The sequence below is a fragment of the Salvelinus namaycush genome, chromosome 9 (genome assembly GCF_016432855.1).
Source record: "Salvelinus namaycush isolate Seneca chromosome 9, SaNama_1.0, whole genome shotgun sequence".
Classification (NCBI taxonomy): Eukaryota; Metazoa; Chordata; class Actinopteri; order Salmoniformes; family Salmonidae; genus Salvelinus; species Salvelinus namaycush.
In genome coordinates this window covers 30,146,256-30,170,642 of record NC_052315.1, presented here as the reverse complement: position 1 = coordinate 30,170,642, position 24,387 = coordinate 30,146,256, and the positions used below count along the sequence as shown (strand labels likewise).

Sequence of the window (24,387 nt, the reverse complement as noted above, 5' to 3'; positions counted from 1 at the left end):
CAGTGGGCAAATGTTAAACTTCGATGGCAACTGGCACGCTGGAGAAGTGTACTCTTCACAGATGAATCCCGGTTTCAACTGTACCGGGCAGATGGCAGACAGTATATATGGTGTCGTGTGGGCAAGCGGAGTGCCCCATGGTAGCGGTGGGGTTATGGTATGGGCATGCATTAGCTGCGGACAACCAACACAATTGCATTTTATCTATGACAATTTGAAGGCACAGAGATACCGTGACAGGATCCTGAGGCCCATTGTCGTGCCATTCGTCCGCCACCATCACCTCATGTTTCAGAATGATAATGCACAGCCCCATGTCGCAAGGAGCTGTACACAATTCCTGAAAGCTGAAAATGTCCCAGTTCTTCCATGGACTGCATACTCACCAGACATGTCACACATTGACCATGTTTTCGATGCTCGTATAAGGCAGTGTGTTCCAGTTCCCACCAATATCCAGCAATTTCACACAACCATTGAAGAGGAGTGGGACCACATTCAGCCTGATCAGCTCGACACAAAGTCAGTTTTGTTGCGCTGCATGAGGCAAATGGTGGTCACACCAGATACTGACTGGTTTTCTGATCCACCCCCTTACCTTTTTATCTAAAACACATGCCACAAAATGTCGTAATTTGCCAAAAATGAAAAAAATATATTTATCTAGCATGGGCCACTGGTAATTGGAGTGTGCCGTCTCCCAGTGACATTTTTGCAGAGTCCCATATGGGATCTCAAACACTAGTAACTCCCCAGAACACAATAAAATTGAATAAATTACACAGGGAGGGAAATTCTGAATGAATTAGAGTGTGTTATAACAGAGACCTTAACAGCTTCCCATAATCCAGAGTCATTTTCATAATGGCCTCTTAAATATGATCAGGCAAAGGCAATGTCCAAACTATTAAAAAGATAGCTGAAGTTTATGTACTCCAGCTAGATGAGGATAAGTCAAGAGGTCAACTGATAGTAATTACTGTATGACCTGATACCAGGTTTCAGTGCGTATTGACAGCACTGAATGCATGTTGAATATAATCTGATGTGTGCACACATGACAGAGACAGGATTACTTCACTTGTCTATACCAGGTGGTCTACTACTGTTGGTAGGCCTATATATTGTATTGTGATGGCTATTGGCTAGATCAACAACTGATAGAATATAGGGTAGAATGAGACCCATGGACATGACTACTCTGTTGGGATGTAGAAATGTGCTGTGTGCCTCAGTGCCTAAGAGTGGTACAGTGCTGCTGATATTGTAACCTCTGGATCAATAGCTGCACAATTCCCCTTTGTGTTTCCATGAGGTGATGTTCGATTAATTGAATAGGATTTTATCAGTCGTCGTTGGCAAGTGCGTAATCTGAGCTTGTGACACTTGGGGTAATGTTATATTTAGCTAACTGTGTACAAGACAGACTGATGGAGCACAGATGCTATGTACTGTAGAATCATTGGAAGGTCCCACTATCTCTGAACATGGACTGGCAAAGAGTTAGCGCTGGAACGGTTCAGTGTGGATGCATAACTAGGGATGGGCATGAGAAATCGAGTATTCAAATGGATGTCAAAGCTCGATCTTTAACTAGCGATCAAATCATTTTCAAATACTGTATAACTATTTAGTGGAATGTGCTTTGTGGCTGCCCAAACAGGCAAGTGAAATGTTGTTTTGAAGACAATGTTAACTTGCTTTGGCTCTAGTGTTCCATTTGTACATGTGCATTTGCGGGGAACAACAAAAAAAGAAACCAAGCCAAGCATCACACGTTCGTCTCCCTAATTTCCTTTACCCTCCGTGTCTTTTTCACTCTATTGGGTTCCGACCGCTCCCTCCAAACACGCGTGCTGAGTGCGCACACAAGCTCCCGCTAGGCCTACAGTAATAAATCCCTATAAAAACGTATCCAACTGATGGGATACACAAGCAACATTCCTTGACAATTGACGAGAGTTTTATCACAAATTCAACATGGACTGGTTGATTGAAGTAGGAAAATATGTGTTCCAACAATGAGCTGCAGTTTTGGAATAATTGTGTCCCTTCTATTTTCCACTTAAGATACTTTGCTAACGGTTACTGCCATTTAGAATTGGTTAGCATAGGCTATAACCCACTAAACATAGACAGCTTCCACACTGAAAACAAATACGCTCTGTGTCGTCATCAGAATCATTAAGCATATACCTACTCATCACAAATAATTACCATGCAGTGTTCAATGTGGAATTGTTCATCCATTTAGAAAATTCCAAACAGGAAAAATAAACAAAATAAAACTTCTGTATGTTGAAAAGAAGACAACTTTTTTCAGGGTTCAAACCTAAATCTGTCTTTCAACTCGCCAAATTGAGCCCCGTTTCAAATTATCCCTCTGAGAATAACTGTTCCAGGCATGAAATGCACATCAATTTGCACTGGCAACTCTTTTACAATTGTAAAAAAATATGGTTCTATTTCATTTTGTTATATTACATAATATTTTTTTTCTATAGAATAGGCGTCTTCACTGTGATAAGGGCTCAGGAAATAAGAGTGTCTTGTCTGCTAAATTAACAAAACAAGGCAATGCCATTGCACAGCCATAGGCTTCTAAAAGCAAGCGCCACTGCTGAGGTTACTGCCTTACTGAAGATTGTGTTCTACAATATAATATAAGCAGTTGATGTTAAGGTTTCAATAAATTAATATTACTAGATGGATGTACCTAATAAACTGTCCACTGAGTGTAGACAAATGCATACAGATTTTTTCCCAGTGCGGGCCTTCGAAAATAATGTATTATTTGTTTTATTCAAGTATTCGAGCAGTCAAAAGACATCAAATGCCCATCCCTATGCATAACACCTGAACACTCTAGACATACCCTGTCCTTCAATATCATATTCTTCACAGAGTATATGACATTCAGATATCATTACTCTATGCAAAGTCCTAGAGTGTATTTTAAGTCTGATTATGGCACACATCAGTTTAGTGGCTAGGGTGAAATTAAAACACACTCATCAATTGACCCATCCAGCACAATCCCTTTGCAAAAAGATGTTTAGAATTCTTCAATCCTTTCCAGCAGCCTACAGTCTCAAGCGTATCTTTCTTGGCACATCATGTCAATGTGATCTTCAGAGAGCCCTTCCTCTAGCCACCAATAGTGACTGACATACATTATAGAGGACTTGTGTTCCAGCTCCTCCAGTGGCAATGCAGAGATAGACAGCTGACTCATGGGAGTAGGAAGGCACACTGCCAACTGACATGGGGAGTGGGCAGGCAAAGAATCTGCATGGAATGTCTATGTGATTGATAAGGCCAAAGATGTACTTTAGACATTTTAGTCTCGGCCTAATTAAACCCCCAGCCCCTAAGGCACTTACGTAGCTCTGAAAGGGCTGGATAGCTTTAAGCAATATGTTAAAAACTTGATATTACACATAAGCATTCCTTTCAGATCTACAGGAGTGCCTGGGCGGTAAGGGTTAAGGGTCAATTTGGAATTCAGCATGTCAGACTGGTGGGAAACCTGTCACATGAATGGTCCACATATAGCTAACAAGGAAGCTTACTGTGGAGCAGAATGCCCTTAGGCATATCAACTATGTAGCAGTTTGACAAAAGCTGAGCACAAGATATCACACTTATAGGCTACCAAGATATTTCCTTTATTTTGTGTCTATATTGTGCCTCTATTATCAATTTCACATCTTGATATATGGAGCATGCTAATATGGGTATTCATACTAGTCCAAATGGTTTGATCTACAGAAATGTAAATAGGATCCCTGATTGGTAAATGTGGACCTAATATTTATGACTATCCTGGAATGCACCTTTGGACACTATGGTATAAAATCTCTTAATCTGTAGCGTTCCGATACCAAATATGGGCGCAACTCTGGTCTGGAAATACATGAACAAGAAGGCAGGAGTAGCAGTAATCGCAATCTGTCTTCTGCTTCTGACATGGACTCAGCATCATAGGCCACTGATGTAAACTGCTAAACTTATGCTATGAGTGTGAGGCTCGTTGTTTATAGTCATCCTGCAATCAAACTACATGTAGGCTACAGGAAAACACTCAACCTTGATAAAAACATTTAAATCAGGTTCTTATTTTAACCACTGATGCGCCTATGGACACGATTTATTGGGTTACAGCCTAATATCATAATCTGATTTTGTTTTGTCTTGTCTTGATGTAAACTAGTAGTATAGCAGCCCAGTGGTGTATTGGGTTACAGTAATTATATTACTGGTTAGTTTTGATAACATGGCATTGATAGGTTTCAGACATAGGCTACCATTAAGATATGGCGGCAAATTCACACTAGCGATGACAGTACTGGCTATGGAACCTTCAAAGTAGCCTACAGAAAATCAAACGTTAGCAACACCAATACGGGATTGCCTCTTAAATTCGCACATCCTTCCGATAACAGCACTGGAGACTGGACTGAATGTTTTTCCATTAGCACGAGGTTCAGGAAACCAGTCCAAATGTACTCAAGTTTGCCACTTATGTTTAATGAAGTTGTATGATTGTAACATATTAAATAGCGTACATGTTTGCAGTGTCAGGTGCAATTATATCAACAATCATCAATGATGCAATTATGGGCAAACGACACATGAAATTCCAACGTAACCTAGTCAAAAATAAAACTGGTTAAATATTGAATTTATGCGACACCCATAGACAAGATAAATTAAAAGTCAGTTCTGAGTCTGAATCAGAACGACTGAACATAGGTTTTCATTATGTCTAATGCATTAGGGCGCTCGAATCAAATACCGTAATGACATAGGCTAGCATACAGCCCAGTTGGCCAGTACACATACCAACCTAAAACGTCAGTGTTAAAACACGTTAGAGCGATAAAAGAACGTTAAATCCTACCTGAAATCTGTCACTCGTTAGTGCGTTCGAGCTGAATTGGATGTACACACACACACACTGTGCAGCAGCAGTCCTGCCTCCACCGTATCAAGCCCCTCCTACTTCTGTGCGCAGAAAAGAGGAAGCGCGTCACACACTCGCACTCCATACATTTGGATCCAGCCTCTCTTTACCATAAGTAGGTTGACATTTGTAGCAGTATGTATGTATACCAAAGCACTTGGCGCATCTTCAGCAGCACTACTTATACAGTAATGCAATGCGTGTGTGTGTGCGTGTGAGGGATGGAGGGAGGGAGAATGAGCAGGTGAGAGGGTGAGAAAGAGAGAGGGGGGATTATGTGCATGCATGATGCATGTGTGTCCTCTCAAATGGATGGAATTTGAAACATAATGAATTTGAAACATAATGAATTTGAAACATAATGAAAACACACTCCCTGGTAATGGGCTAGAAAATGTAGCTTTGGTTGGAGTCATTTAGCATTCTATTAGTAAATATGTGTCTTCATTAGCTTAGGCATACATGAAGCACAAAACGTAATTTGATTCATTTAGAGAAACCATTGCTCATATCATATTATTTAAATGTCTGCTGTAATGAATCTGGCATGGAAATGGTAAAGCAACTTATGATTGCACTCCATTTTGTAAACTGAGGCCCACTCCACAATAGACCTACAATATGTTTAGTCAGTTGCGCAAAACTCCAGCGGGTAACTAAAATAAACACTTGCAGTATGTTGTGCTATAACTTACCTGCATAGTAATGTTGTAACAGGAATGGCATTGTATTGTATGAGTCTTGTTATTATGTAACAATAGGGGGCCCAGGGTAGCCAAGGGAGATGTAGGAAGGCAGGCTTACAACATCTTCAATTGCATAGGGGCCTAATGGTTTATCTACGGTGACAGAGTGCAGAAGGGTAAACTACAAAGCAGGATCAAGGAGTTAGCCAGCTACCTTGGCAAAATATTCTGAAATAACATGATAAGCTTGAAATAAGATAAGCTTCAAATTTGCATGGTCTAATTGACTCAACAACCATCCAAATTTGGCTTGGCCCCCTTTGCCACAGCCTGTTCACCGCTCTACCATCTATAAGGCGTAGACAGTACAGGTGTATCAAAGCTGGGACAGAGAGACTGAAAAACAGCTTCTATCTCCAGGCCATCAGACTGTTAAACAGTCATCACTAGCAGGCCTCTGCACAGTGCCCTGCCCTGAACTTTATTCACAGTTACTAGCCGGCTACCACCTGGTACTCAACCCTGCACCTTAGAGACTGTTGCCCTATGTACATCGTCATTGAATACTGGTCATTTTAATAATGTTTACCTACTGTTTTACCCCTTCACATGTACTGTATGTACTGTATTCTAGTCAAGGCCTATCCTATATAACTACTCCTATATAACTAGTGCTGTACACACCTTTTCTAGTCATATACTGCCCATAATGTCTATACACACCATCATATACACTGAGTGTACAAAACATTATCAACATTAGTTGTATAAACATTTTAAGTTACTTACACAGCGCAATACAAACGCCTAAGCGTCATGGCACAGCTCACAGCAACAATGTACATTAGGCCTAAAGCCCCTCTCTGTTACAGAAACTATAGCAGACTGCCACACAAAAGGGAAACTGCCTATCCCTTCCTTGGGCAATGCCGTCCGATCCAAATAACACGGGTACATTTTCTTCAACCTCACAACAGGTAAGTAGGCTAGCCTATAATGATAAATAAATAATAATAAACATGAATCATCTCAACATATTTCCAGTAATTATTTAGGCCTTATTCATTTAGGCCTTATTATTTAGGCCTTAGTATTCATATCTATTAACGCACACCCAATAATAAATGTAATTTAATATTAGGCAAAGTGACGTTCTCCAATGACGTCACACCAATCAATAACAGTGAGCACCTGTGGTTAGGACGCCCTTTGGCAGTGCGCGTTGGGATGAATAGCTGTTCCGATCCAGAAGTAACCAGGAGTTTGAAATGTTCTTCAGACAGAGTTAAAGGGAAAATCCACTCAAAAACTATCTTTTGGTATTTTATTTATTAGTCCACTGTTGATACAGCCCCAAAACGATTTGCATGCCAGACGTCAAGTTTTCAAGATATTGGACTTTCAAGAAGCAATGTGTCACCGGCCGCATCCCCATATCATGATGATGTGGCCGGTGACAGGATGATGTAGCTGGTGGCCTAATATACTTGTTTGTAAGTCAATTTCTGTTTTGTGCAAGGGCTTTTGCCCGCTTTACTCAGTTCTTGTAGAGTGGAGTGTCTCCAATTGGTTTTTAGCCTTCCCTGCTTTCTCTTTCCTTGTGGGTTGTAGTAGTCCAGTTAATATATGTCCATTGTGTTTTTCATGAGTGTGTGTCTATTTTAAATGGCCATTATATCCTCCGTACATAACGTAGGCAGTTGTCGATGAAGAATTGTAGTTTATTGATTAGGGGTTGTGTGGTTTTTCAGGGTTCGCATCACATTTGTGTTGAAGATGTGGATCTTCGTGTTAGTGGAGAGCTGTGATGAGGCCTGGTTATAGAACACCCCATATTGGCCCCTTCTATGTGACGCATTGCGGCGTCCCTTCAGGATATGAAAGAACAGTATCCCTGATATAGTAGTACTTCCTCAGGTAGGCCAGGTAGAGTTTCCATCATTCTACATAGGATCTGTGTGAGACAAATTTAAGACAAATGTATGTTTTCTACCTAGCTAGATGCTGCCCTCTGTTGGCTGCAGTGAATGAACACACAGACAGCCTGGTGACTGAAAGCCTGTTACATACTCTGAAGGGGGAATACATTATTCAACAGAATGTGACCACCTGTTTGGAATGAAAGGGCATAGTATTACTTTTAGATGGAAAACAGGTTATGTTTTGAGGTGACCCTCAAACACATGTACATCATTACCTGGCAGCACCGGATGATTATTGCTGCCAGATCCAGCTCACTGGGGCAAGGGTCACATACATTTGGTTAAGATAATAAGACAACTGGTATCACACTTCAGTTTCTGAGGCAAAAAACCCTCATTAAACTTAGTTCAGCTAAAAAGATAACATTTAAGTGAACTATGAATCGGATTAGTTAAAAAATAAAAATGTGATCGAATAGAATGAGACGATGAAAAGTATAGGCTTTGAAACCCAAAAGCAAATCTGAATAGATCATAAGGGATGTTGACTTGCTTTGATCTTGAAACACTCTCCCCTTTTTCTCCACGGTCTGAAATCCGTGTAAAAGGTGCAGCTGACGAAACCACAATAAGCTTGGACCGTTAAAAACAATATTTCTAAGAACTTCCACTCTTTACATTTTATCTCTTGAGATAGCATTAGGTATGATCCCACCATCTGTCTAATGGTGTGGTTGCACAGAGTTACTAAGCTACTCCACTTGAACTTTGGCCATTAGAGAACTGAGCTTTTTCTAAGGAAACCCAGAGAGGAAAGTCAAAGGGAATATCCAAGCTGTACTGTAGCTTTATTCTGTATACTAATCAACCTACACAATGTCAATTTACATTTTACACCATGCCTTTTGAGGTGTGACATAGTTTTAATAAGAATTGAATGATCTGTGATCTCTATGGGTAAAGTATTGGAGGTGTCCATGCTGCTCCACGGGCTCTCATTTTCTTTTACTGTCCAAAATAGAATAGTTTTTATGGCAGAAAAGCTGATCCTTCTCCCACCACAAGAGAGTACCTCTGGCATGAATTAAAACAGGTTGCATTGTGTAGACCTGTTAGACTTGTGTTTTAATTTCAAAGTGTCTAAAATAATGTGAGAACGTGATCTGTTTTGTCTTCAAAGTAGCGTTGTGTTGTAGAGTTGCTCAACAAGTCCAGTTATAACTGTTGTAATCTTCATGCCAATATCACAGTCATTATACTGGGCTCCTGAATGGCGCCCCCGTCTAAGGCACTGCATCTCAGTGCAAGAGTTGTCACTACAGTCCCTGGTTCAAATCCAGGCTGTATCAGATCTGGCTGTGATTGGGAGTCCCATAGGGCAGTGCACAATTTGCCCAGTGTTGTCCAGGTTTGGCTGGGGTAGGCTGTTATTGTAAATAAGCATTTGTTCTTAATTAACTGACTTGCCTAGTTAAATAAAGGTTACATTTAATTTAATACAAATACATGTGTGGTGGTGACCTGTATAGAAAAGACTATACAGGCTATTGAGTATTCATGTGATTTGAAATGATAGTGTGTTGCATTCAAAATCGCTAAAAGAGAATGACAAACAAACCTGTCGGATATTGTGATTTCAGTGTGTGGCTTTGCAACGTCTATACACTTAGGCTATTTTTACAGTGACTCAGTTCTTTCATAGCAAAACTGTAAGTAGTATTGATATGAAAGGGACACATGTATGTGGATTTAACAAATATTCTCAGCAACATAAATGGACAAAGATTCACTTGACTCAAAGACTAGGTATTGACGTCAATAATAAATCAAGCAAATATTAAAGTGTCTTAAGCAAGCAATAGTTTCTTCCTGTAATTAATTGAAGTAGAGAGGTTTGACTCCTATTCTATTCAACAAAATTCACCAATAGGCCTCAGCCATAATCTTACAATTTCACTTTATTTGTGTGAACAACCCAAAGTTACGTTTCCTCGCTCATCTGCATAAATGGAAATCAAACAAAAAATTAACATGTATTCCTTTGGTCAAATACATGTGTTCAATTTGAAAGTAGTTCAATTGTCTTATCATGCTGGCCTTTCCTCCTGCTGTTGTGGCTTGGGTGTCTCCATGGGAACAGGTGACCAAAGAGAGAGGGAGGTTCTTGTCCGAGCACTGAAGGGTGTGTGGAAGTCATCCTGGTCTCCTCTCCATCACCCGACCATATTTAAACAGCCTGCAGCTCTCTGTCAGTCGCTTACAGAGGAGCTGGTCTTAACAAGAGAGAGCCTGAGCCTGCTACTTATAGAGAGCCTCAGCTATTGCTTATAAGACCTTTACTTTTACAATAATTATCTATCTCATAAGCCTGTCTGTAAGGACACAGGGTTGGATTTGCTCACATCTCATTCACAAAAGGTAAGCTTAACTTCAATATTTACCTTTTCTCAATGCTTTCAATATAAAGTTGGATTTGTGTTTATAAAAAGTATTTCACTTGTTTTTTTTTTTATATAATTTTTGATTGCCTGTGATTTGGGTCCATTTCTGTTATCTAATGAGGATTTCCTTTTCCTTTTGCAGTTTCCAAGCCCTGTCGGAGAACTAATGTGGGTGGTGGAGAAGATCTGTGTGTCCGCGGAGAGACCCAACCTGCCTCTCCCCTCAACGGAATATAGCTTCAGGATCGGAGACATGTTTGGAGAGAAAGTTAACAAACACAAGAGACTTTCCCTGTGTCCTAACGTCATCACCCCAGACACTATACCAGAGTTCTGCATCCCTCCTAAGATCCCACCCTTACAGGAGGTGAAAGGTAAAGAGCAGAGCCGCCAGGCCCCCATCATCAGAGTGTCCCTGTTTGAGCGGGAGAGGGGGATCCCTAAGAGGGAGGCCCCAGCACGAGAGCTCATCAGCCCACACATCATCCAGGTGGAGAGTGTGGACGAGAGCCCCTATGACTGTAATGATGAGGAGACCACCAACGCAGACCCTCAGAGCCAGGCAGCCCTCTCCCTGCCCCACATGGCCAAATCCCAGACCTGCTACGGCTTCTGTACCCTGCTGGAGAGCCCCCACACCAGGAGGAAGGAGTCCCTGTTCCACAATAACCCTGAGTCCTGTGGCACACCGCTGCTGCTCCCCAGGAGTAGGTCCAACACTGTCCTGTCATCCTCCCCTTCCTCCTTCAGTCTCCACACCCTGACCTCCAGACTGTCCCCCAGAGGTTATACGCTCAACAGACAGGGCACACTGGACAGCGACACCACCTCGTCAGCTGACTCCTCCCCTTTCAGCTCCCCAATGCTGAGCAGGTCCCCACCCAAGTCTTCCCTCTTCAAAACACTGAGTCATGAAAGGCTTCTCTCCAGAAACATCAGAAAGGCTGTGGTGTCCAGAAACAACTCCCTGTCGACAGAAGAGGGCAGCTCCACGGACAATAGCCCCAACGTCATAAGGAGGGCGTCAGAGAGGCTGGTAGAGGGCCTTCCACCAAGCTTCGGTCTGGCTCCTCCTACCATCTTCCCCACAGACTTGGTTCTGCACAAGGAAAGGGTGATGAGGGAGAGCTTGATCCCAATAGGGAAGGATGGCCTCCTGCGTCTCTCTGCAGAGTACTGTCCTGATAACCAGCGGCTGCGGGTGCGGCTCATCAGTGCTGAGGGGCTATATACTCGTTCGGTGGACCCCAAGAGTATAAACTGCAGTTTCAGCCTCTCCCTGGTGCCTGGAAAGGTCCAAAAGCAGCGTAGCACCGTCATCAGGAAGTGTCATAACCCCATCTTCAATGAGGACTTTTTCTTTGATGCCATCTCAGACCTCGGCCAACGCTCCCTGAGATTTAAAGTTGTCAATAAAATGTCCACTATGAAAAGAGACTATATTCTGGGGGATGTTGAACTTCCACTAACAAGCATTATCACTTTATAAGTTAAATAATTTGTATTAATTATTGACTTGAATTGTATTTATTTAAATGTTATTCTGTGACTAGAGATTTTATTAAACCATTTAAAAATATATGTTTCCTTATATTTTTTTAATCTCAAAGGGCAGTCGTGGAGTACATCTGTTGCAAGCAATAATGCATTTCATATGGCAACTGAATATTGAAAGGCCCATGTCATCCTTTTACCAGAGTTCATATCACATCGTACACAATATCTTGTAGACCTATAAAAAATGTTTGCATACTGGCAATAATCACTCTAGGTTCCTCTTACTATCCATCCTCATTCAGAAACATGGGTGACGATCTATTTTTAGTGAACCTCTGTCAGCAGGGGAAGGTGTAAACATGACCATCATGTGCTAATGTGAGAGACTCAGTTTCTCTTTTTTTCCCCTAAGCCAGTAGTTTCTTACTGACCTTTGCATGGATTAGAATATCAGTGGTAACCAGGAACCTTGCTGGGCAGTGCTAATGACCAGTTCTGAAAACGCATATCCACTTACCTTGTACAAACCCTATTTATCAGAAATCTATGAGTTAATCAGAAAATGAAAAACAGAAAATACCACCCATTTTAATTGAGATGCTGCCCCCTTTTTATTATTAATGTATTCTGGGATAACATGACTCTGTGAAAGCTGTAATTTTCCAGGGCACAAGCACTTTGATCTTAAGTTACACTGGTCTGGAGCACATGCCATTACGATGTGCACCACCACAGCCCTCTGCCGTCTAGGTATTCAAGCAGTAGGAAAACCTGGAATGGTGGTGAGTGTTTAGCACCCCCATATACTTTTTCTGCTTCCCATGCTAATTTCTCTCATGATCGTGGGTGATCGTGGGTTCGATTCCCGCTGGGTCCATCCATACGGATATTGTATACCCTTATGAGTACATTTCTTTGGATAACGAAACGCTAGCTGACATGGGCGAGTTGATCCGGACATTTCTGACAAGTTATAAATAGCGCACTAAGGTCTGCAGTGACTGACATGACAAGAAGAAAACTGTTGATGCACTACCCAATTTCAAAATTGCACCTTGTAAATAAGGTATTTCTGTTTTTTTATTTGTAATACATTTGCAAAAATTTCTAAAGGTGGGGATTCAGTCCGGCTTTCAACATACTCCTGAAAGTTCAACTATTGAATCCCCACCCTTAGACATTTTTGCAAATGTATTACAAATAAAAAACAGAAATACCTTATTTACATAAGTATTCAGATCCTATGCTATGAGAATCGAAATTGAGCTCAGGTGCATCCTGATTCCATTGATCATCCTTGAGATGTTTCTACAACTTGATTGGAGTCCAAGAACCCGATGGTTATTCCTCAGTAAATTAAATTGATTGGACATGATTTGGAAAAGCACACACCTGTCTATATAAGGTCCCACAGTTGACAGTGCATATCAGAGCAAAAACCAAGCCATGCGGTCGAAGGAATTGTCCATTGAGCGCTGAGACAGGATTGTGCCGAGGCACAGTTCTGGGGAAGGGTACCAAAAAATGTCTGCAGCAATATCCTATCTCGGCGCAAGAACACAGTAGTCTCCATCATTCTTAAATGAAAGAAGTTTGGAACCACCAAGACTCTTCCTAGAGCTAGCCGCCAAACCGAGCAATCGGAGAAGGGAGAAGGGCCTTGGTCAGGGAGGTGACCATGAACCCGATGGTTATTCCTCAGTAAAAGGCACATGACAGCCCGCTTGGAGTTTGCCAAAAGGCACCTAAACGACTCTCAGACCATGAGAAACAAGATTCTCTGGTCTGATGAAACCTAGATTGAACTCTTTGGCCTGAATGCCAAGCGTCATGTCTGGAGGAAACCTGGCATCATCCCAACGGTGAAGCATGGTGGTGGCAGCATCATGCTGTGGGGATGTTTTTCAGCGGCAGGGACTGGGAGACTAGTCAGGATCAAGGAAAAGATGAGAAATCCTTGATGAAAACCTGCCCCAGAGCACTCAGGACCTCAGACTAGGGCGACGGTTCACCTTTCAACAGGACAACGACCTTAAGCACACAGCCAAGACAACACAAGAGTGGCTTCGGGACAAGTCTCTGAATGTCCTTGAGTGGCCTAAACAGAACCCGAACCCAATCTCTGGAGAGTCCTGAAAATAGCTGTGTAGCGACGTTCCCCATCCAACCTGACAGAGCTTGAGAGGATCTGCAGAGAAGAATGGGAGAAACTCCCCAAATACAGGTGTGCCAAGCTTGTAGCGTCATACCCAAGAAGACTCAAGGCTGTAATCGCTGCCAACGGTGCTTCAACAAAGTACTGAGTAAATTGTCTGAATACTTATGTAAATGTTATATTTACGTTTTTATTTTTTATAAATGCGCGTGTAGATTGATGGGGAAAAAACGATTTTATCCATTATAGAATAAGGCTCTAACGTAACAAAATGTGGAAGAAGTCAAGGGGTTTGAATAATTTCCGAATGCACTGCATACTCCGAGTCAAAATTCAAGTAATAATACGTAATTCCCCGCAACCACATCCACGAACATTCTTTCCCATTGACCCCCAGTTTAAAACTTCATCATAGATTTTTTTTTTATACAGAAATAGCAAAACATGTTATTCAGTGTACAAAACATGTTATTCAGCTGCAACATAGAGAGCATACTGACTGGTTGCATCACTGCCTGGTACGGCAATTGCTCTGCCTCTGACCGCAAGGCACTACAGAGGGTAGTGCTTACAGCCCAGTACATCACTGGGGCTAAGCTGCCTGCCATCCAGGACCTCTACACCAGGCAATGTCAGAGGAAGGCCCTAAAAATTGTCAAAGACCCCAGCCACCTCAGTCATAGACTGTTCTCTCTACTACCGCATGGCAAGCGTACCGGAGTGCCAAGTCTAGGACAAAAAGGCTTCTCAACAGTTTTTACCCCCAAGCCATAAGACTCCTGAACAGGTAATCAAATGGCTACCCGGACTATTTGCATTGTGTGCCTCCCAACCCCTCTTTTACGCTGCTGCTACTCTGTTTATCATATATGCACAGTCACTTTAACTCTACATTCATGTACATATTGTAATAAAACAGCAGGGAGCAGGTCTCGAACCCTCGACCTTCTAGCCCGAGGTCCGGCGCGCTATCGACTGTGCCTCGTGTGACAGAGTCGATTTCCGGTGTTACAATATGTACATACTACCTCAATTGGCCCGACCAACCATTGCTCCCGCACATTGGCTAACCGGACGATCTGCATTGTGTTCCACCGCCCACCACCCGCCAACCCCTCTTTATGCTACTGCTACTCTCTGTTCATCATATATGCATAGTCACTTTAACCATATCTACATGTACATACTACCTCAATCAGCCTGACTAACCGGTGTCTGTATGTAGCTTCGCTACTTTTATAGCATTGCTACTGTTTTTCACTGTCTTTTTACTGTTGTTTTTATTTCTTTACTTACCTATTGTTCACCTACCTTTTTTGCACTATTGGTTAGGGCCTGTAAGTAAGCATTTCACTATAAGGTCTACTACACCTGTTGTATTCGGTGCACGTGACAAATAAACTTTGATCTGATACATGTAACCAGGTCAAAAATCCCGACCTACAGTTCATGCTCCCACATAGGGAAATGGAGCCTGCGAGAAGAGCCCTGTGGCTTCAGGCTATTCAGCATGGAAGAGTGGGAAATTGTGGGGACCAGGTGTCTAAGTAGGCTACACGTAGCTATATGTGTGGAAAACATTTCACCACAGGTAAGACATTTAACTCGTTTAGTATAGTCCGTTTGTGACTCTCACTACTAGTCTGTTTGTGTTGTTGGTCTTGGCTAGCTTAATGTTCCAGTCGGTAGCTAGCTAGCACTCACTCATTCACATGGCTGCTATCACTGTCATGAAAAGGGGCATGAGGGAAGCCCTTTAATATTACGTTTTTCTAGTGAGAACGCTCTGGAGCAGGCAATGTTGAAAAGTAATCTTTATACATGTACTTTGCTTAAATGCAGTTTTGTAATTGACTAAAACAAGCAGACAAGAAAATTGCTTTTGAAAAAGGTACATTTTTTGTTGTGAGCCAATTGGGTAACCATGGGTTGTTTTGCCCACAGGCGGGCGGGGCCGTGATGTTCAATCTAATACCGACTGGGACTATGCTCTTACGGAAAACGTTTGAGGGGTTCTATGCAAAATCCTTAAACAATTATGCAATGGATTATGCAATGGATCTAACGGAGGTTCCTTTGCGTAGTAGCTCGCTACGTAGTTCTACGTACTTTGGTGCAGTTAAATATTTTTGAACGCAACGCAAACGGAGCTCTGTAGTTCTGTTTGCATAGACTGTGACATCACTGTGGAGAGCCCTTTAGGTAAGGGGAAATTATTCCTTAAGGGAAGGACTTAAAGATGTTCTATGCAGAAATTAGAAAAGTTTGCCAAATTTCAGTTTGTGACAAAAGAAACAAGTACTGTATAGTGCAGAGAATGATTGTACCATCTAAACCACTGTGAAATATTTTTTTCATAAGCAACATATTGTATTTTCTGCTGTTTAAAGCTGGTGTACAAAAACGAAACTAAGAACGGGAAGCATAGAAATAGTGCACACAGAACATATCTACTTCTTCTTAGACTTGCTTTCAATGAGAATGACACAAAATGTGAATTTGGTCGGCTCTCCCAAAAAACAACATAATGCAGCTTTAAAGAGCGACTGCCTTTAAAAAGCAACCAATCCATTTGAAAAGGGACCATATGGCATTAATATGAGTCAGAAACATTTATTCTATTGTCAAAATTAACTACAAAGTGGAAATAGGATCATTTTGGTCATAAAGTCAGTCTCTTCCAAAACGGAGTTTGGAACATCCATGCATCCCTAAGGTAAACAAATTTTGAGTTAGTCCTCTTCCACCAGCTGCAGTGATTGCGGTCTATTTGACTTTGTGGCTGTGGTAACTACTGAAAACTGTGAGACAGACCTGCCCTTTGACTTTGTGGTCGTGTTATATAGTGGCTGCCAGCATTTTTTAATAAGCGAGCTAAAAAACAAGGCCAAATCAGGAAGTGTAGTCGCTTTCTGGACACAGACCTTAAAAGCATCAACTGTCACCTTAGATATACAGTGCCTACAGAAAGTATTCATACCCCTTGACTTATTCCACATTTTGTTGTGTTACAGGCTGAATTCCAAATTGATTAAAAAAAAAAAATTCTCACCTCACAAAATACCCCATAATGACAAAGTGAAAATGTGTTTTTAGAATTTGTTTCACATTTATTGAAAATTAAATATAGAAATATTAAATTTGGATAAGTATTCACACCCTGAGTAAATACTTTGCAGAAGCACCTTTCACAGCTGTAATCGCTGGCAGTCTTTCCACACCTGGATTGTGCAACATTTGCCCGTTATTATTTTCTAAATTATTCAAGCTTTGTCAAATTGGTTGTTGGATGCTAGACATCCATTTTCAGGTCTTGCCAAAGATTTTCAAGTAGATTTAAATCAAAACTGTAACTCTGTCACTCAGAAACATTCACTGTCTTCTTGGTAAGCAACTCCAGTATAGATTTGTCCTTGTGTTTTAGGTTATTTTCCTACTGAAAGGTGAATTAATCTCCCAGTGTCTGGTGGAAAGCAGACTGAACCAGGTTTTCTTGTAGTATTTTGCCTGCGCTTAGCTCCATTCCAGTTCATTTTTATCCAGAAGTCTAGGACAAAAAGGCTTCTCAACAGTTTTTACCCCCAAGCCATAAGACTCCTGAACAGGTAGTCAAATGGCTACCCGGACTATTTGCATTGTGTGCCTCCCAACCCCTCTTTTACGCTGCTGCTACTCTGTTTATCATATATGCACAGTCACTTTAACTCTACATTCATGTACATATTGTAATAAAACAGCAGGGAGCAGGTCTCGAACCCTCGACCTTCTAGCCCGAGGTCCGGCGCGCTATCGACTGTGCCTCATGCGACAGAGTCGATTTCCAGTGTTACAATATGTACATACTACCTCAATTGGCCCGACCAACCATTGCTCCCGCACATTGGCTAACCGGACGATCTGCATTGTGTTCCACCGCCCACCACCCGCCAACCCCTCTTTATGCTACTGCTACTCTCTGTTCATCATATATGCATAGTCACTTTAACCATATCTACATGTACATACTACCTCAATCAGCCTGACTAACCGGTGTCTGTATGTAGCTTCGCTACTTTTATAGCATTGCTACTGTTTTTCACTGTCTTTTTACTGTTGTTTTTATTTCTTTACTTACCTATTGTTCACCTACCTTTTTTGCACTATTGGTTAGGGCCTGTAAGTAAGCATTTCACTATAAGGTCTACTACACCTGTTGTATTCGGCGCACGTGACAAATAAACTTTGATCTGATACATGTAACCAGGTCAAAAATCCCGACCTACAGTTCATGCTCCCACATAGGGAAATGGAGCCTGCGAGAAGAGCCCTGTGGCTTCAGGCTATTCAGCATGGAAGAGTGGGAAATTGTGGGGACCCGGTGTCTAAGTAGGCTACACGTAGCTATATGTGTGGAAAACATTTCACCACAGGTAAGACATTTAACTCGTTTAGTATAGTCCGTTTGTGACTCTCACTACTAGTCTGTTTGTGTTGTTGGTCTTGGCTAGCTTAATGTTCCAGTCGGTAGCTAGCTAGCACTCACTCATTCACATGGCTGCTATCACTGTCATGAAAAGGGGCATGAGGGAAGCCCTTTAATATTACGTTTTTCTAGTGAGAACGCTCTGGAGCAGGCAATGTTGAAAAGTAATCTTTATACATGTACTTTGCTTAAATGCAGTTTTGTAATTGACTAAAACAAGCAGACAAGAAAATTGCTTTTGAAAAAGGTACATTTTTTGTTGTGAGCCAATTGGGTAACCATGGGTTGTTTTGCCCACAGGCGGGCGGGGCCGTGATGTTCAATCTAATACCGACTGGGACTATGCTCTTACGGAAAACGTTTGAGGGGTTCTATGCAAAATCCTTAAACAATTATGCAATGGATTATGCAATGGATCTAACGGAGGTTCCTTTGCGTAGTAGCTTGCTACGTAGTTCTACGTACTTTGGTGCAGTTAAATATTTTTGAACGCAACGCAAACGGAGCTCTGTAGTTCTGTTTGCATAGATTGTGACATCACTGTTGGTTGTTGGATGCTAGACATCCATTTTCAGGTCTTGCCAAAGATTTTCAAGTAGATTTAAATCAAAACTGTAACTCTGTCACTCAGAAACATTCACTGTCTTCTTGGTAAGCAACTCCAGTATAGATTTGTCCTTGTGTTTTAGGTTATTTTCCTACTGAAAGGTGAATTAATCTCCCAGTGTCTGGTGGAAAGCAGACTGAACCAGGTTTTCTTGTAGTATTTTGCCTGCGCTTAGCTCCATTCCAGTTCATTTTTATCCAGAAAAACTCCACAGTCCTTCACAATTACAAGCATACTCATAACATGATGCAGCCAACATTATGCTTGAAAATATGGAGAGTGGTACTTAGTAATGTGTTGTATTGGATTTGCCCCAAACATAACACTTTGTATTCAGGACAAAAAGTGAATTGCTTTGCCACATTTTTGCAGTATTACTTTAGTGCCTTGTTGCAAACAGGATGCATGTTTTGGAATATTTGTATTCTGTACAGACTTCCGTCTTTTCACTGTGTCAATTAGGCTAGTATTGTGTAGTAACTACAATGTTTTTGATGCATCCTCAGTTTTCTATCACAGCCATTAAACTCTGTAACTGTTTTAAAGTCACCATTGGCCTCATGGTGAAATCCTGAGCAGTTTCCTTCCTCTCCGGCAACTGAGTTAGGAAGGAAGCCTGTATCTTTGTATTGACCGGGTATATTGATACACCATCAAAAATGTAATTAATAACTTCACCATGCTCAAAGGGATATTCATTGTCCGCTTAATTTTAAAAAATCCCATCTACCAATAGGTGCCTTTCTTTGAGAGGTATTGGAAAACCTCCCTGGTCTTTGTGGTTGAATCTGTGTTTGAAATTCATTGCACAACTCAGAGACCTTACAGTTAATTGTATGTATGGGGTAATGAGATGAGGTAGTCATTCAAAAATCATGTTAACCACTATTATTGCAAATCGAGTGAGTCCATGCAACTTATTATGTGACTTGCTAAGCACAGTTTTACGCCTGAATTTATTTAGGCTTGTCATAACAAAGAGGTTGAATCAGCTTTACAGTTTTTATTAATTTGTACAAATTTAGAAAAACATTATCCCACTTTGACATTATGGGGTATTGTGTGTAGGACAGTAACAAAAAAAATCTAAATTTAATCCATTTTAAATTCAGGCTGTAAAACAACAAAATTTGGAAAGATTTGAGGTGTTTAAATACTTTCGGAAGGCACTGTAGCTACTACAGTAGGTAAGCATTAAGCTGGGGTTTTTTCAGAGCCTGGGAAATGGATGACAAAATAATTTTAGGAGAATTAAGTAACAGATCTGTCTAAAATGTATGTTAAAGAAACAGAAAATATCATAGCGATGCCCTGCTCCGGGTGCATAACAGGACTAAAGGCAGATTCACAGGGTAAATAATCAACCTGATGTTAAGGCTTGGATAGAGCTTTTAGTTCCCACAGAAGAAGAAAAAATGACTCATGAATCATCATTTACATTGCAGATTGAAGCTTGCCATAAAAACCTGAAAACCCCACCCTTGTAATTGTCCAGATAGCAATGGGTGTGTGTGTCCTCGTACCCTTTTAAAACATGGGCTTTTTCGTGGGAAAGTCTCAATATCTGACACAGACATCCAATCCCCCCTCCAAACAAAATGTTTAACAATACTCGTGTGGGCTGGCTTTGTCTCTGGACCCTGTGTAGGGACAGATAATGTTGGACAGCTTTGTATCGAATGTTGACTCAGCTGTAACATGCCTTGAAATAAACCAACATTTCCTGTTATCCCTGAGCTGACCATCCAGTGATAGCTTTTTCTAAGGGATTTTCATTTGAGTAATTTATCCTAACTGAAACTAACAAGGAAGCAGTATGATTATAATTACCACAAACGGAGGTCTTTAGCTACTGCTCTAACAACATACACATTACTTCAAAACAACAAAAACAGAGCTCTATGAAAGGTAGAAGTCGGAGTGCATGTAAAGAAGCTGCAGAAGTCAGAAACCATGTAAAGGAGGGGCAGGGGCAGGGATTTCTCTCTCTCGGTGTTACACCTTGGGCACTGTGAGGCCTGCTGTGCATATCATGAATGTACAGGTTATAGTACAGGTTGTTATGAGGTAAAAGTGTCTGTAACCTGTAGGAATGGACATGACACTCCAACATGACAATGCCACCAGCCATACTGCTTGTTCGGTGTGTGATTTCCTGCAAGACAGGAATGTCAGTGTTCTGCCATGGCCAGTGAAGAGCCCGGATCTCAATCCCATTGAGCACGTCTGGGACCTGTTGGATCGGAGGGTGAGGGCTAGGGCCATTCCCCCCAGAAATGTCCGGGAACTTGCAGGTGCCTTGGTGGAAGAGAGGGGTAACATCTCACAGCAAGAACCGGCAAATCTGGTGCAGAACATGAGGAGGAGATGCACTGCAGTACAGCTGGTGGCCACACCAGATACTGACTGTTACTTTTGATTTTACCCCCCCTTTGTTCAGGGACACATTATTCCATTTCTGTTAGTCACATGTCTGTGGAACTTGTTCAGTTTATGTCTCAGTTGTTGAATCTTGTTATGTTCATACAAATATTTACACATGTTTAGTTTGCTGAAAATAAACACAGTTGACAGTGAGAGGATGTTTCTTTTTTTGCTGAGTTTACTTGAAAATTTATCAATTGACCAATTTGGGATGAGTTGGACCGCAGAGTGAAGGAAAAGGAGCCAACAAGTGCTCAGCATATGTGGGAACTCCTTCAAGACTGTTGGAAAAGTATTCCTCATTGAACTGGTTGAGAAAATTCCAAGAGTGTGCAAAGCTGTCATCAAGGCGAAGGGTGGCTTCTTTATATAATCTAAAATATTTTGGGTCACTACATGAGTCCATATGTGTTATTTCATAGTGTTGATGTCTTCACTATTATTCTACAATGTAAAAAACAAAGAAAAACCCTGGAATGAGTAGGTGTGTCCAAACTTTTGACTGGTACTGTAGCTATGTGGGAAATGCAGGGAGGAACAGAGAATGGTGGCGATTTACAACTCAGTTCCCAGGCCCTGTTTCTGCACATCTGCTAACTGTCACATAGATAAGAGGATGTACTTTCTATAAAAGGAGACGGCCAATCCAGTTCTTTGTTTTTTTAAACTGTGCACCATCAGTGGATTGTTTAAACGGCTCCATTTTTACAAATCTTATAATAAAGATATTGTTTGAAAGAATCTGTAGTCTCTCTTCCTATATAATTGCTACCACAGGAACAATGGGAAAGTAATTCTGCTTTGAAAGCTGATAAATTTGTAACCTCACTTTTGAGAAAACGGCCCTTGAATGTTTTGGTTAACCTACTGGAGAGCTCTTCTTTGTCTACACTCATTCAGCATTGTTCACACCCTCTTAAGCCTTAGCCCCACCATCTCTCTTGTGAGGCTATCTACTAAACAACCAAAGATTTAAAGACTAAAGGCTGGTTTATACTATGTCTATCGACAGTTATCGCAGTGACATCATGAACATTCTATTGTCGTCCGACATCAAACTTGTTATTGTCGTTATAAAAAAGTAGAAACACAAAATATACAGCGTGCATGACATCAGCAGCCTGGTTGTCCAAAATAGAATAACTGTAACGCTTGTCGTGGTTGGAAGAAGAGGAGGACTAATGCGCAGCGTGGTAAGTGTCCATATTGTTTTAATACGAAAAAATGAACACTGAAAAAAAACAATAAACCGACAAACGAACACTCCTGTACGGTGAAACAAAAAACAGAAAATAATCACCCACAAAACACAATGAAAAACAGGCTACCTAAATATGGCTCCCAATCAGAGACAACGACTGACACCTGCCTCTGATTGAGAACCATACTAGGCCAAACACATAGAAATCTACCAACAGAACAAACATAGAAAAACAACATAGAATGCCCACCCCAACTCACGCCCTGACCAAACTAAAATAAAGACATAACAAAGGAACTAAGGTCAGAACGTGACAATAACTAGTGTATTTTAACACCAATAACCCCCCCCCCCCATTTAAAAAGGAATTTAGTATATTTCAATCTAGTAAACCAAGCAACTAAAAGTAACTTTCTAAACAGTGTTTTTTTTTTTCTAGCTTGTTAGCTAGGTAGCTAATGTCAATTTAGCTGGCTAGCCAGTTCAAATAATGACCATATCATATAGCTGACAATGTCTTCACTTTAACTAATTTGTCTTCATTATTACAGGAAAATAAACTCACAACAAGTTCATTAGTTAATGGCGAGCCAATTGCAGAAAATCTTTTATGGTTGTGAGTGTGACGAAATAAAAGCAGGGCAATATACCAGAGAATTTTAGAACTTGGAGACTGTCTCATTGGCCTAACGTTGCATCCTAATTTGACTTTGGTGCAGGTCATGTTCTTCACATTACCGTCTCTGGTAATCACATACTATATCAAATAAAATCTATGTTTATTTGTCACATGCACAGGATACAGAGGGTGTAGTGAAATGGTTACTTGCATAGTGTTTAGACATGTATCTAGCTAGCTAGCTAAACAATGATCCATAATCCCAACTCATAATGTTACTACCCTGCATTAATCTGCACGTAGCCAACCAACCAGGTTTAATGTTAGCTAGCTAGCATTAGGCTATAACTAGCAATGCAAATGGCTCTGAGATACGAATAATATTACTACACAGATCATACACGCACTGTTAGCTAGCAAACCAGCCAGCTAGTGTTAGTTAGCTAGCTAACAGTACTCTTTAACTTGAAATGAAAACAACTTTCTGACAAAATTATAACGTATAATATCTGAAAATGTAGCTAGCTAGACTCTTACCCATATACATGGATGGATGCTTCTCCCTCTCTGTCACAGATGCCGTGGTTGCCTTTAGTATGAAGATGTAATCCGGAGACAGGTGTTTTATACAACAGCCTTCTGTGTGTTCTCTTTTCGTCTCTCTCTGCATATTCACAATCAACTGCCAGAATTTTCTCCATCTCCTTAGCTATCATACTCTAATTCCACCATGGATCCACTGATTTCAAAACTCGGTCCTCCAGAAAGTGGAGAGCAACCCTTTGTCACGCCCTGACCTTAGAAATCCTTTTAATTCTCTATTTGGTTAGGTCAGGGTGTGACTAGGGTGGGCAATCTATGTTTTCTATTTCTTTGTTGGCCGGGTATGGTTCCCAATCAGAGGCAGCTGTCTATCGTTGTCTCTGATTGGGGATCATACTTAGGCAGCTTTTTCCCACCTGTAGTTTGTGGGATCTTGTTTTGGTACTGTGCTGTTTAGCCCTACTAAACCTTACGTTTCGTTTGTATTTGTTTTTGTTTTTTTCGGTGTTCATTGAATAAAGTAACATGTACGTCTACCACGCTGCACCTTGATCCACTCATTCCAACAACGAGCGTAACACCCTTTTGCAGTTCTACTACGTGATATCTTTCAAAAAATCAGCATTAGAAAGGATTACCTACACTTACTGACCAGCTCATGTTATAGACAAGTGTGCTACATAGCAAACCAATCTGAACTCATCTCTCGGCATGTCCAGCCCAGCCATTATCTCAGCTAATCATGGCTAGCGGAAAGGTTCCTAACTTTTTCCTTTTCTAAACCAACTAGGTTCATGAAATAACAATTGTATTGGTATTTACATTTGGCATACACGTTTGTTATGAAGGCACATGAAAGTTCAC

General features: G+C 41.1%; 1 protein-coding gene across 1 annotated transcript; it reads left to right on the top strand.

The window, feature by feature from the left end:
• Nucleotides 1–10,181: 10,181 nt before the first annotated feature.
• LOC120053561 (C2 calcium-dependent domain-containing protein 4C-like) lies at nt 10,182–11,504 on the top strand. Its single transcript, XM_039000692.1, has one exon. It carries the CDS (start codon nt 10,182–10,184, stop codon nt 11,502–11,504), a length of 1,323 nt encoding a protein of 440 aa, XP_038856620.1.
• The last annotated feature ends 12,883 nt before the right edge of the window (nt 11,505–24,387 follow it).

Excerpts from the sequence above, each read along its gene's own strand:
- LOC120053561 (XM_039000692.1), top strand. The coding sequence starts at position 10,182 with ATGTGGGTGGTGGAGAAGATCTGTGTGTCCGCGGAGAGACCCAACCTG.